At 41.1% G+C, this 14,504-nt stretch overlaps 1 protein-coding gene across 1 annotated transcript in view; it reads right to left on the reverse strand.

The window, feature by feature from the left end:
* FRY (FRY microtubule binding protein) overlaps positions 1-14,504 on the reverse strand; it is a 251,083-nt gene that overhangs the window by 19,800 nt on the left and 216,779 nt on the right. The window contains exons 55-57 of the mRNA XM_003797632.2: positions 13,676-13,865; positions 6,672-6,821; positions 5,479-5,577 (exon numbers count right to left, since the gene is read on the reverse strand). Coding sequence (XP_003797680.1) covers positions 5,479-5,577; positions 6,672-6,821; positions 13,676-13,865 — 439 coding nt within the window. The remainder of the gene's footprint in view (positions 1-5,478; positions 5,578-6,671; positions 6,822-13,675; positions 13,866-14,504) is intronic.

The raw sequence follows: 14,504 nt of genomic DNA on the forward strand, positions 1-14,504 counted from the left end.
ACCTTGGGTGTATGTGGCTGGCACCTTAGCCGCTTGAGCCACAGGCGCCGAGCCAAGAGATTTAACTCTTACCAGGTTATTTGATACACTGAAAGGACTCAGAAAATGATAGCTGCCATGACTATTATAACTCTTATATAACAATTCCATACATTAGTTGTTATGACCACTGGCTTACAGATGATGCATCTGAGATGAGAGAAGGCAAGTAGCTTATCCAAGGTGACTAACCCTTAAGTAACTGAAGTTTGAACCCCAGTCCATCTAACTGTGGTTTGAACCCCAGTCCATCTTACCAGAAAATTTGTGCTCTTTTCATAGTGCCTGACATGTCATAGGGAGTACTCAAGAGATACTACTACACACAATTGTTCTTATTTTTTGAACCACTGAATTCTCTGGGCTTCGAACTGTGCATTTGTCAGAAAACAAGTGGTTTGCATGGATGGTTTCTACTTCACTTCTGTCTGGAACATTTTGTGATCTAGATTGGGGTATCCAGCCTTTTGGCTTCTCTGGGCTACACTGGAAGGAGAAAAGTTGTCTCAAGCCACTTACTAAATACACAAACACTAATGAAAGCTGAAGGGAAAGAAAAGAAAGAAAAGGTCCATGCATAATTTTCATGATATCCACCACCTCAGATAAACAACAACAATTCCTCACATAATAATCTGAATTATTCAGTGACCCAGTCAGAGAATCTTTTAAAATCATCAAGCAGGTTCCAAGTTTGTGATTGCTTATATAAAGATGTACACATCTAAGTAATGAAACATCATCTAAATTTTTTTTTTATTATATAAGAGGGCAACATGAAACTAATGGGATATTTGGCATTGTATTTGAGAAACTAATGCATCATTATCTGGTTCAATGGAAGTAGCTGCAATTCTCAGTGAGTTCTCAAGGTGCTCATCAGATATTTTGGTTCTAATTTTACTCTTAATGTGCTTCATTCTTGAAAAGAGTTGCTTACAAATATAGTTGCTGCCAAAAAGTGGTAACATTAAAAAGGCGTGATTGTCAAGTAAGAGATACTAGTCTCTGAGAAGACAGGACCCATAAGAGTCCAGTATAGACACAGGATCAAACTTTTCTTTAAGTTGAATGTCAGATTGCAGCTCTATTCCATTGGAAAATTGGCAGGTAATATATTTATATTGACTGAAAATGGAGTTGCAAATGCACCAAAATATTTTTTTTTTCAAATATCTGGAAATCTGTTTTCCAATTCTTGTATCAAATTGAAAAGCAAATTCACAGTTCACAGGACTGTGTTTAGCCAACATGTCAAAATGCAGAAAATTGTTTGCTTTAATTTGAGTTTGCCATAATTTCATTTCATTTGGAATACTGTTATGGTTTGAAACATTGTATTGATAAGTCTGTTTTTCCCTTCAAGATGCATATTTCACTCATTTAAATGAGTGGTTAATGGCTAGGGTGCTGTTCACATGTACCGGTGCTGGTGGGTTAGAAACTGGCCTGGGCCTGCCAAACAGCAATGACAATGACAACAAAAAAATAGCTGGGCATTGTGGGGGGCACCTGTAGTCCCAGCTACTTGGGAGGCTGAGGCAAGAGAATCACTTAAGCCCAAGAGTTTGAGGTTGCTGTGAGCTGTGACGCCATGGCACACTACCGAGGGCAACATAGTGAGACTATCTTCAAAAATAAAAAAAGAGTAGTTAAATGTTAATCTGTAAGCCAGTTTTCATTGTCAAGTTCTGGCACAAATTTGGCTTTTGATACCATAAATGACTTGAAGCATTTGGCCTCAACTTATCCATCTTCTGAAAAGTAAACGATGTTCCTGGAATTGGCAAAGATTCAGTTCCTTGGCCCTTATGAGATTCATAGTTTAATGGTGATTTGCAGGACGTTATCCATTTTTAAAGCTTTTGCACATAAATTTTCTAGATGTACTGTGCAGTGATATTTCATCAAATGTGAGTTTTGGGTGGCAACTGCATTGTCTTCTATTAATTTTACAAGCCCTTCTCTTCTATCACCTTCACTGGGGCACCATCAGTAACTATACTAGATATGTTGGCAATGGACAAAGACAATCACTTTAACATATTATTTACTGCTTTGTATAAATCTCTTGATTTAGTTGTGTCTTTTAATGGCACTAAAGCCCTTTCTTCAGTGACATGTTTGTCATCAATACCGCTAACAAAAAGGCCATCTCGAGCCATATTTATGGCATCAGTGCTGTCATCTACTGCCAAAACATAAAATTTGAAATTAGCAACTTTACTCTCTAAACTCCTGGCTATAGTCTCGTGAGAAAAGCTGATTTTAGAAATATCTCCCTTTTTATCAGGGCAAATTATATCTGCCATGTTTTCCATACATTTCTTTCTTTTTTTTCTTCTTTTCTTTCCTTTTTATTTTTTATTTATTCATTTTTATTAAATCATAGCTGTGTACATTAATGCAGTCATGAGGTACAATGTGCTGGTTTTATACACAATTTGAAATATTTCCATCAAACTGGTTAACATAGCCTTCATGGCATTTTCTTAGTTATTGTGTTTAGACATTTATATTCTAAACCTAGTTAATTTCACATGTACCCTTGTAAGATGCACCGTAGATGTGATTCCATCAATTACCCTCCCTCCACCCTCCTCCTTCCTTCCTTCCTCTCCCTATCCCCCTCTCCCCATATTCTTGGGCTATAATTGGGCTATAGCTTTCATAAGAAAGTTATAAATTGGTTTCATAGTAGGGCTGAGTACATTGGATACTTTTTCTTCCATTCTTGAGATGCTCTGCTAAGAAGAATATGTTCCAGCTCCATCCATGTAAACATGAAAGAGGTAAAGTCTCCATCTTTCTTTAAGGCTGCATAATATTCCATGGTACACATATACCACCATTTATTGATCCATTCATGGGTCGATGGGCACTTGGGCTTAGCAGTTATGAATTGGGCTACAATAAACATTCTGGTACATATATCTTTGTTATAATGTGATTTTTGGTCTTCTGGATATATACCTAGTAGAGGGATTGTAGGATGAAATGGCAGGTCTATTTTTAGTTCTCTAAGTGTTCTCCAAACATCTTTCCAAAAGCAACGTATTAGTTTTCAATCCCACCAGCAGTGTAGAAGTGTTTCCTTTTCTCCACACCCACACCAGCATCTGTGATTTTGGGATGTTGTGATATGGGTTAATCTTAATGGTGTTAGGTGATATCTCAAAGTAGTTTTGATTTGCATTTCTCTGATGATTAAGGATGATGAGCATTTTTTCATATGTCTGTAGGCCGTGCGCCTGTCTTCTTCAGATAAGTTTCTCTTCAAGTCCCTTGCCCACCCTGAGATGGGATCACTTGTTCTTTTCTTGCTAATACGTTTGAGTTCTCTGTGGATTCTGGTTATTAAACCTTTGTCGGAGACATAACCTGCAAATATCTTTTCCCATTCTGAGGGCCAAACATTTCGTAATAAACTCACTATCCAGTAAATGGTTTTGATTTTTTTTTTTTTTTGGGCTGGGGTTGGGTTTGAACCTGCCACCTCCAGCATATGGGGCTGGCACCTTACCCTTTTAAGGCATGGGCACCGCCCCGAGGTTTTGATATTTTTGCTATTAAATATGCTACCACATAGCTAGCTATTACAATGGAATCCCTGTGAATTGTAACTTTTTTTTTTGGAGACAGTCTCAGTATGTCACCCTTGGTAGAGTGCTGTGACGTCACAGCTCACAGCAATCTCAAACTCTTGGGCTTAAGGGATTCTCTTGCCTCAGCTTCCCAAGTAGCTGGGACCACAATACCTGGCTATTTTTTTGTTGCAGTTGTCATTGTTGTTTAGCTGGCCTGGGCTGGGTTTGAAATTGCCAGCCTCAGTGTACGTGGCCAGCACTGTAACCACTATGCTACGGGCGCTGAGCCTGAATTGTAACTTTTAAAACATTTTTTGTTGAGAAGACAGACTTTTTTTCAGTTCTGCTATTTTGATCTTATGACACAATCCTTCATGTGCATTGAATTTGGCAGCATGTTTCTGCACATAATCCCTTTTCAAATTATAATCTTTGAAAGATTGCAGAAAAATTCCCCACCGATTAAGCAGAATGGCATTTGGTGTGCTCCCACCTAATGGGCACAATGTAGGGGTATATGGCACACCTCCTGGGTGCAGGACACAATTACAAGAGGGACCTTACCTAATAAATACAAACATTGTAACCTAATTATTTGTACCCTCATATTAATCTGAAATTTAAAAAAAAGCAGAGTGCCTAACTATTGGCCTGGGTAAAAAAGTAGTCATCTGTCTACTTTTCACTGAGCAATCTTCTTTCATCTGTAAGTTTTCTTTTTATGAGTTCTGATATCTTTTGAGACATTGTGGAAGCCATGCTGAAATTAAAAATATAATAATAGATAAGGGAGTATATTTACTTTCTTGTAAAAAATAATTGATAGGAAAGTAGAAACCAAGATTTGGGCCCTTCCATATCTCAGTTGCCAAAGTAGGGCGAGGCAGAGGCTGATTATAAAGTGCGGTCTGAGATGTGTGAGGTGCCACCAAGGTGTAGAAGTGCCTTAAAAGTCAAATAAGAATGCTTACCTGACTTCTAAATTACATTAAGCACCTTATGTTGAAATGGTAGGGTGAAACGTAATTGAGCTTCACCAAGTCACCACGAGCACATATCACACCCGATGGTGTCAATTTGCCCGTCTGTGCTTGGAAGATAACACACTGGAAGCCACACACCACTGCAAAACTGCAGCCACGCGCGCATACAAATAGTAAGAGCGCCCGTATATTTATCTTACATGACATCGTGACACAACATTGTTGTCTACAAAGTTCATACTCGAGAGCTGTGCAATTGAGTTCCACCAAAAAGATCACACAAAAAAAATCCCATAATGTTTTAAGTAAGCTTATGATTTTGCGTCGGGCCACGTTCATAGCTGTGCTGGGCTGCATGGCCCTGTAGGCCACGGGTTGGACATCCCTAACGTAGATCTGTGAAGGGAAAGGAAAAGAAAAACCCAGGGACAAGAAAAACCGTAGGGTTAAGAGAAAGCCCCAGGAGTGGGTCAGAAGAGGACAGAGGCAAGATCCACCAGAGCCAGTTCTGGGTGAGGTTAACTGGAAGGAAGTAATCAATTATTTCACATCTCCAAGAAAGAAAAGTTGTAATACTGATCAAGCGACATAGTAAGCAGATAACCATTTCTTCCAATTTCTTTGTTGGGGCATTCTCAGGCTAAACAGCTGAAAAACTTCTTGTTTGTAGAGACCATTTTTAACATAATCAAAATTACATACAGTTCTACCACTATTAAATTGAAATTGTGATCCTTATCAGAGGGAAAAATGAAGTATGTCTTCTACTCTCTGAAGAAACTACCTTGGGTTAATCACAGCACCTCCCAGGGTGGTTGGGTTTGTTTGATTTTAACTGAAAGCACACGCACAGAAACACAAAAGCTTACTGAGAGAGTGGCCTCTTTTCTGTTGTTGTAGGTATCCAAATATTCTTGCAGTTCTAGAACACTGAACTTGAGCTTGTCCAGAAGTCCACAAGAAAGGAGCTAAAGACAGGAAAATAATTTGTATTAAAACCACCTGAGAGAGATCAACATGAGGGCATGGCTACACAGATAGAAAGGAGAAGTATATTCAGAAGTAATATAAAGGAGCATAATGGCACCCATTTTAATACACTGTGAAATGTGGGATTTTCTTCCACTGTCAGCTGTAACTGCAATGCCAGCTTGCTAATCCAAGCCTCCTATGAAACCATCTTTTTCCCGTATGAGTATAGGCAGACGAGCCTTACCAAGTATTCCATAGATGCTCACATTAAGATATGGTATCCATTTATTAATACTTTAAGTAGTGTGAAGACAGACCTCCAAAGAGACTTTCAAATTATTGCTTAATCTGTACCTTAAATCATCTAAGATAGAACAGTTTTTCATATTATATTCCTTAGTGCAAGACAACAACGATCAGGTTCTTGGAAAGACTGACCCTCTAGGGCCTAGAGTCTAGGGATTGTTAGAATCAAAGCACAGGCTCACTGGATCTGAACCTTGGAAGTTATTGAGAATCTGTGATGTTTCTGTGACATGATGTGGGATGTGAAGAAAGGGAACACAACCTCTGCCCTCAGAGAGCTTGTCAGTCTCTCAGGGTTGTTACAGTGATAAAGCCAAGATTCAACCATTGGCCAGTGACTGTGTTAATTATTCTTTATACTCACCATTGTAGTTTGGGCTGGGTGAATCTAGAAGGCGGTGAGTGAGTCTCTGTTTGAGACTTGTGGTAGAGAAAATGATGAGAATTGTGCCCTGAAATTGTAGGCTAGGTTAGCTCCAGGGGGCTAGCTGACCACATATGCACAGCTGTCAGAGTCAGCAGAGAGAGGTGTCAAGGATGCAGCTGGAACACGAGGGTGGAACTTACTCCCAATTCCCCGATGGCCTTGCTGCAGCCTGGGCTGGCAATGTAAATGTAATTACTCTGCACACCCAGAGGCCTCTGGGAGTCACATCACAACACAGTGCTGCCCACAACATTGAAGGTATCTTTAAAACAAACCACAACAGGAGCATGCTGCGTGAAGTTCTATACAGTAAGATGGGCAGGCTTTTTGCTGCCTGAGCAGGACTGGGATACTCACAGTTTCAGCATCCACAAAAAGCGTCGGGCATTCAGAGCAGGAGGTGAGCATCTGGGAAGAGCTGACAAATTTGGATCCGATTCCCCGGAGGTTATCGCCAAGGTAACTGGCAGCATCACAGGTTAGGAAGCAGAACCTTTTCTGAATATTCTGCAAGGCAGAACATTGAAGTGAAATTTGTAAAGGCCAAGTTTAACTCACGTACTAAAATTTTTGGGGGGGGCGTGGAGGGAGAGCTTCTTTTAAAAAAAATTATTTGATTTTTTTCTACTTGATAAATAAAAATTGTGTAAACATGTTTTGAAGCCATTATGGAATGGCTAACATTGAGCTAATAAACATGCATCTTCTCACACACCATTTTTTGGTGGTGCAAACACTTAAAAATCTACTCTCAGCAATTTTCAAAAATATGTCACTAATAGAAAAAACTATTTTTTAATCTCTATTAAAATAGCAAATGAGCATGGTTCCTATGGGTCGCAGGGGTAGCAGAATGAATGTTTATGTTAAATCAACTAAGTAGTCACTTGGTGTGGCTGATGTTGCTCCCTAAAATGTCATTTCCCAAGGTGGGTATACAGGTTGAGTATCCCTTATCTGAAATGCTTGGGAGCAGAAGTATTTCAGATCTTGATTTTTTTCATATTTTGGAATATTTGCAGATATATAACCAGTTGAATGTCCCCAACTTGAAAATCGGAAGCCTAAAATGTCATGTTTGCCCTCAAAACATTTCATATTTTTGGAGCATTTTGGATTTCAGATTCTCAGATTAGGAATGCTTGGCCTCTATAAACTTTTTGATAAATACTGCTTTTATTTTTGCTTGTAGTTGGTGCCAACCAGCAGCTTGAGTCCTCTTTGCTTGTTAATCAGACCAGTGAGAAGTTCCTGAGATTATTCTAATGTAGATAAGACAAAAAAGGTCAAGAGAGGTAACCCCTCTTTCCCAAGATCAGAGCGCCTTGAGCCAGGGCACAGAAATAGTACCAGTTAGACCTCCACTGAATAAAGCAGTGAATGCAGCGTTGGGACCTAGGACAGTATCTTCCTCTGAGGGCACATTTGGTCAAGTGTCTGAACCAAGCCAAATTCTGTTGTAGAGCTTACTAGACGTCAGGTCCTTAGTCCTCTCAACCAGACGAAATAACCAAGGTTAAGAGAGGTTAAATGACTTGCTTATGGCCATACAACTAGTAAGGGAATGAGTGAAGATGGACTTGACTACAAAGTTCACTGTCCTTCCATAAATCTATAGTGTCTCCTAAAAGTTATTATACTTGGCTTGGCACCCTTAGCATAGTGGTTACAGTGCTGGCCACATGCACCCAGACTGGCAGGTTCGAACCTGGCCCAGGCTGCCAAACAACAATGACAACTACAACAAAAAAATAGCCAGTCTTGTGGTGGGCGGGCGCCTGTAGTCCCCATTTCTTGGGAGGCTGAGGCAAGAGAATTGCGTAAGCCCAAGAGTTTGAGGTTGCTGTGAGCTGTGACACCACAGTGCTCTACTGATGGCAACATAGTGAGACTCTGTCTCTAAAAAAAAAAAAAAAGTTGCTATTGTCTTTATTGGGAGAAATCTGATCACTACGCCTACAAGAGTGCCAAAAGGAGGACAGTTTTACCCCCTGAACTTCCAGCACACAATGCCTTTAAAGAAAAGAATGAAATATTTAACAATAAAATAATTCCAGTCCTAGCCATTGGCTCTCTCCAAAGAGATGTTATGCCTTTTGGGTTGTTAAACTGAATCCGTGAAAAATACTATCTGTTTTACACAGGGGAAGCTAGCATGCCCCCTAACAGCAGGCTTTTGATTCTTTATAAATTACATTAGAAAAATGCCAGCTACGTTGCATATTTTTCATTTACTGTATCTGAGAATTTTGCTAGTATATATACAACACACACATATCTCTATAGCATTAGATTGTTTTTTATGTGCAATTAAATAAATAGCTCCTAATCAATAATGTAAAAGCTGAAAGAAACTTGAAATTCCATGTCTACCATGGCCCAGCTAGTTGAGTGGCAGAGCTGGGACTAGGATTCAGGTCCCCAGATGGTTTGAGATTCTTTCCAGGTTGCCTAAGCATGAGGTAAGCTCTCGGTTTATTTTTCATTAGATCTGTCAGGGAACTTCAGAGCCACATTTAGACAGGTGACATGTAGGGGATAGAAATTCAGTTTGGTCTTCTCCTGAATTCCATGTCGTGTGGAGACACTGCGTGATGATGATGATGATATCACACACGAGTAACAACCAGAAAACGCAGTAACCGAGATACTCGAAGACATCAATACTGGATCAACAAAAACCATTTTCTTGGATTAAAAACCAAATTCTTTTTGCAATTACCTCCTCCCTGCCTCTTTCAAAATCCAACCAAACACTGGAAAGTGTGGCGTTCATACTTTCAGGAAAATGTATAAAACATTAGACATGGTGAGGAAATAACAAGTGGTTTGTGAAATGTATTTCATTTCCAGCGTATTTTATGGACACCCAGTTTGCTTCGGTATTACTTTCAGTTACATAGTATTTGATGGGGGTTAAGAAAGTTCTTAAGGCTAAATGTAATATTAAACAGTGAAAAGGAGGTATATATTTTTAGAAATTATTATTATTATTACAGATAGCTCCATAGGTGATTGATGTAATACACTAATGAAAACATAATTCAAATCCAATTGAGTCCCCACAGGCCCATGCCCAGCCCCACCTGTCGGCTGGTGTTGCAGTTCAGTTTTTAGTGCTTTCTTCTCCCCCTGCCCCAGATGCTTTGCTCTCTGGACAGTGGTTGCAGTGAAAACCGAACCTATTTCTTCACTGGAGTGGTGAAAGGAGTATCTTAGAGAGTTAACTGTCACCAGATGAAAAAGCATCATCTCAGCTCTTCTTGGGACAAGAGGTCGTCTGTCTACACAAAAGACACTGAATACAATGTCTGAGGCCTTTCCACTCCTTTAGCCACAGTTTTACCATTTGGAACTTAAGCTCTGGTGAGTAAGGTGTGTCTCCTGTGATCTGAGTGTCACTCTCAGAAATGGCTAGAGCGTTCTCAGGGGAGGTGCCCCAGAGCTCTCAGGTAAGGCTCCAACTCTCTGGGAGGATGGGGGAGGGGAGCTGTTCCTGGGCTCTCACCAGATGGACCAGACTCTGTGGAGGGGTCATGGCCACGGAGCACATGCCAGTGACCATGAGGAACAGCCAGCACGTGCTGCCTGCCTACCAGATGCATAGCCTGAGTTGTTTCTCGACATGAGCTGTCTTTGAAAAGATAAAATTTACAGATACTATTTTTACTTGTACAATGGAGGACACTGAGACTTGGGAAATTTAAGGACCGTCCCCAACCTAATCACTGGCCAGAACTGGGATTTGAAACTAGGTAGGTTTAACTCTAAAGGCTATTCTGACCTCCACATACTGTTTTTCCCCCAGAACCCATCATCTCATACAACTCTTTGCTCCCACATCTCAACTAGTGGGTTGCTGGGCACCAACGGGGTGGAGGGTGAAGTTGGGGTCTCCTTCTGCTTTCTTCATGTTACCTGCATACCTGGGAAGGTCGGAGAGGAAGTCAGACTGAGTGGTGGCTCCCGCTCTGGGCCAGGTCTGACCTGCCACTATTGGTAATGAACCTGCTGGTCTAGTGGCATGTAACCAGAAGCTGTACGTTTAAGGTTTCCATTCATACTTCTTACATTTTCTGAGGACCTATTTTATGTTAGCAACTGTGTCAGCTGCTGGGAAATCAAGGTGAGCAAGGCACTGTTACCTGCCCTCTTCAAGGGAGAGGGACACCTCAACAGGTGATTATAGCGAGAGAAGCCTCACACATGGGAGTACAAGGATCTGAGGCAACGGGGAAGGGAGAAAGAAGAAGGCGGCGGCTGTGGTCACCAAAGTGATGCCCACGCAGCCCTTTGACTACAATGGGGAGTGGGAAGCAGGAACAAGGGGAGATGACTATTTTAGGCAGAGAGACAGCGTTGCTCAGAACAGTCAAATTAAGGCTGAGTAATTAGGTAACTGTAATAAGAGAAAATGACTGCAACAGCCAAACTTAAATATGTATTATTAATGATTATTTAAAAATAGCTTTCAAAACAAAATAAGTTACTTTGTTTCTGAATCCTTAACATTCAATTTACCTCAAGTAGTGTCTGGTAGTTTGCTTTAAAAGTTCAATCTGGCTTAATGCTAAAGTGTTTCTGGAATTCTTATCTTTTAGCAGCCAACTGTTTTCTGATTTAAACCTCACACCTCCTCCAGTCCTAAATGAATCCCAGACATGACCTCAAAGTGTCCACTCAACTTTCTAGTAGGTTTCACTAACATTTAAAGAGTTGAGAGAGAGTCCAGCTAATAAGACAGCAAGTGAGAAACTATAGCTATCAGCACTACTGATGAATAATTCTCCGCAAATGGATTATAAGAAGGGCCCCCATGCTCAAAAACAGAGTTTACTTTCATATTACTAAAATATTTGTCTTCCTGAATTTGAAATTATTTAAAGTACACGATTTTAATTTTGTTCAACTTTTTCCTCACTAGAATAACAGATTAATAAGTAAACTTAGAGAGGCAGTTAGTTAGACTGGACTGATTTTGAAGGGCTACTAAGTAGGAGGCACTTTCTCATACTATAAAAAGAAATCTACAGTGCACAGCAACCATGCTATAAAGCCATTTATCTCAGAGCAGACCTGAGTTAAGGGACATTTGACTACTGAAATGCTGAAATGATGTTTTAACATAGTTTTACTTATGGGGTCTCCTAGTCTCCAAGATTTCTTAACTCACTTAAGAGGGACATAATTTTAATTTTGCATTCTGTCACTCTCGGTAGAGTGCCATGGCATCACAGCTCACAGCAACCTCAAACTCTTGGGCAATTCTCTTGCCCTAGCCTCCCAAGTAGCTGGGACTACAGGCACCCACCACAATGCCCAGCTATTTTTAGAGATGGGGGTCTCACTCTTGCTCAGGCTAGTCTTGAACTTGTGAGCTCAGGCAATCCACCCACCTCAGCCTCCCAAATGCTGGGATTACAGGCATGAGCCACAGCGCCCAGCTATGCCTCAGCCTCTTGAGCGGCTGGGACTACATGTGCCCACCACAATGACTGGCTAATTTGTTAGTAGAGATGGGATGTCACTCTTGCTTAGGCTGGTCTTAAACTCCTGAGCTCAAGCTATCCACCTACCATGGCCTCCCAGAGTGCTAGGATTACAGGTGTGAGCCACTGTGCCCACTTTAGTAGAAGTTTGCTTTAAAAGTTCAATCTGGCTTTAGCATTAAGTCAGATTGAACTTTTAAAGCAGACTATCACTAAAGTTTTGCACTTTAGAAATAATTCTTTTTCATTTTCTTTCTGCCTTTCCCTTCTGCCATGGCTCTTCCTGCAGCTGATTACAGGCCCCCTTCCCTCAGTTGCACCAAATTATTGTCCCTGTCTCATGACATCCTCAACAGAACTCGGCATCTACACAAGTTTAACTAGATTCTAACTGGTCAGGCCATTTATTTGTTCATCCATTATTCAAGGCTATTCAAAACTGGAACGAGATACCTTCTTTCCTTTTCCCCCTTGTATTGTCAGTTCTGTTTAATGAGTTATTAAAAATAAGTTTAAAGAAAATGCTGAGGGAAAATAATTTCCATTATAGGAAAACAGGAAATTGAAAGAAAGTACAAAGATGGAAATAAAAGACACCCCAAATCTCATCACCCCTGCGAAGATATAAGGAAACTCTCCTGTATAATTTTCATTATTTTATAAGCATTTCAAGAAAAAGGAACACCACATAATGCATTTTTTAAACTACCTTTCTCTTAGTTATAACTGTGGTAATCATGTTTCCACATCAACAAACCCTCCCCTACAACCTCATTCTCGTGGTTTCACAGCTATATTACTCCCACCATTGCCATTTACATAGGATCTTCTTCAACCTCAGCCCCCAGTTCTGGGTGTTTCTTCATAATAAGGCATGTTTGTATCTTTTGCCGCCTCACAGCCCTTGCCAGTTACTTGATGAAATTTGCAGGGTAAACATTTACAGCAAGATGGACAGAGAAACTAATGGGAATTCTCATGACCAACAACAGGCAGGAATAAAATTAAACTTTCATCCAGCAATTGGAAGTCGCACTCCCTACACATACTTAAGTCAGCACTCATTGTAAGTGTGTTATGGGGGTAACGAGTGAAATTTAAGGTGTCTGCACACAAGGCTTCCACAGAGAATTGAGTGTGCAAGATACCAGAAGTCTGGCTGAAACCCAACCTGCACTCTGCTGGCCATGTGTGGTACTGCATCCCCCTGGAGGAGAGGATATTTATGACAATTTGCACAAAGACACTGCATGGACTGTGGGTGGGCTATGGTTCACACAGAAGAGGTAGCTGTTAGATTGGCCTGATTCTTAAGGGCTATTAGGTAGGAGGCATTTTCCTATATCATAAAAGAAAATCCGCAATGCACAGCGACCCTGCTACACCACCAAGATTGGCCCTTTATCTCTGTTCAAAAGCAACTAAAAGGAGAAAGCAAGAGTTGGCAGGTTAAGGAATTTATTGGGTGGGAGCAGGAGAAGATAAAAGACAGGGAAGGCCAGGCACAAATAATGAAGAAAAAAGACAAACAAAAGACCGGATGGAGGACAGGCTTGGCAGAAGATACCCCTTAGTGGGGTCATGGCTGTTTAGGATGGATGGCGTCAACAAAGGCCCAAATGGCAGAAATGAAGGATTTCATGGCAGCCTAAATCCTTCACCTTGAACATCTTCACAATACCACCTTGAGAAGGTTAAGGAGATTAAGATTGGAAAAATGAAATTTTAAAGACAGAGAAAATTTCAGGGGTGTCTGCAGGAGAAAATAGTACAATCTCAAAACAAAACAACTCCTCCTTAAACGAGAAGCCACCTGGCTGCTCCACAAGCTCCTCACTGCACTTGGCTCTGAACCTGCAGTGAGCACCGTACCTTGAACAGGGAGGAGAACACGTGGAAGGTGTACACAGCGCAGGAGCCGTCTGCATCGCACATGAGCTGGTTGATGTGGCTGCGCCAGGCCTCCTCAGCGTCGTCACAGGCTGTGGGCTGGAAGGCGGCAAGAATCGCCGAGAAGAAGGGCGAGGGAGGCGGGGAGACTCCCCTGTCGCCTTCTCCGAAGCTGGAAGAAATGAAAACAACCATGTCAAGAAATAACGTCCATCTCATCCCTTTACCAGGGTGCACAGATTCTAACCCTGAGTGTCACATGATGAGGCAGGCCTCTGCCGTTGCTCTGGGGACTAGGCTTTCATTCAGAGGTTACTGAGATTCTTCTTCAATTCTAGGAAATAGAATTTTCATCTCCAGAATATCTGATTCCTCCATTTCTGATCTCTCTGCAGACTCCATACCTCTTTCAGCCTTCAGCAAGAGTCTCCCACTTTCCCAGAGGCTATGGCCCTAGATGAAGTGAGCATTAGTTCCTGTGCTTGGGCACTTTCATTCCTCTTCATTTTTCCTTGCAAAAAATTATAATAAAAATCTGAATCTTCTAATTTTTCCTTTTGGGAGGGAGAGTACTCATGGATGTATACACATAAATGCCCAGAAGACTGAGGTAGAGGGAGGAGAGGAAGGCCAAGAAGAGGTTAGACAGTAAGAGAGAGATGTAGGAAGAAAGGAGAGACAAACAATAAAACGTAAAAAGTCCAATTCTTCTTGAGATATTAGCCTTTTTCTCTGATAGAGAGGTATTGCTCCCTGTAAGAGAAGGCCTTTGTCTAGCCATGTCAGAGCTCGTACTGGGCTCTTATTGTTA

Source organism: Otolemur garnettii, unplaced genomic scaffold (assembly GCF_000181295.1).
Source record: "Otolemur garnettii isolate 467f Iridium unplaced genomic scaffold, OtoGar3 scaffold00120, whole genome shotgun sequence".
Lineage (NCBI taxonomy): Eukaryota > Metazoa > Chordata > Mammalia > Primates > Galagidae > Otolemur > Otolemur garnettii.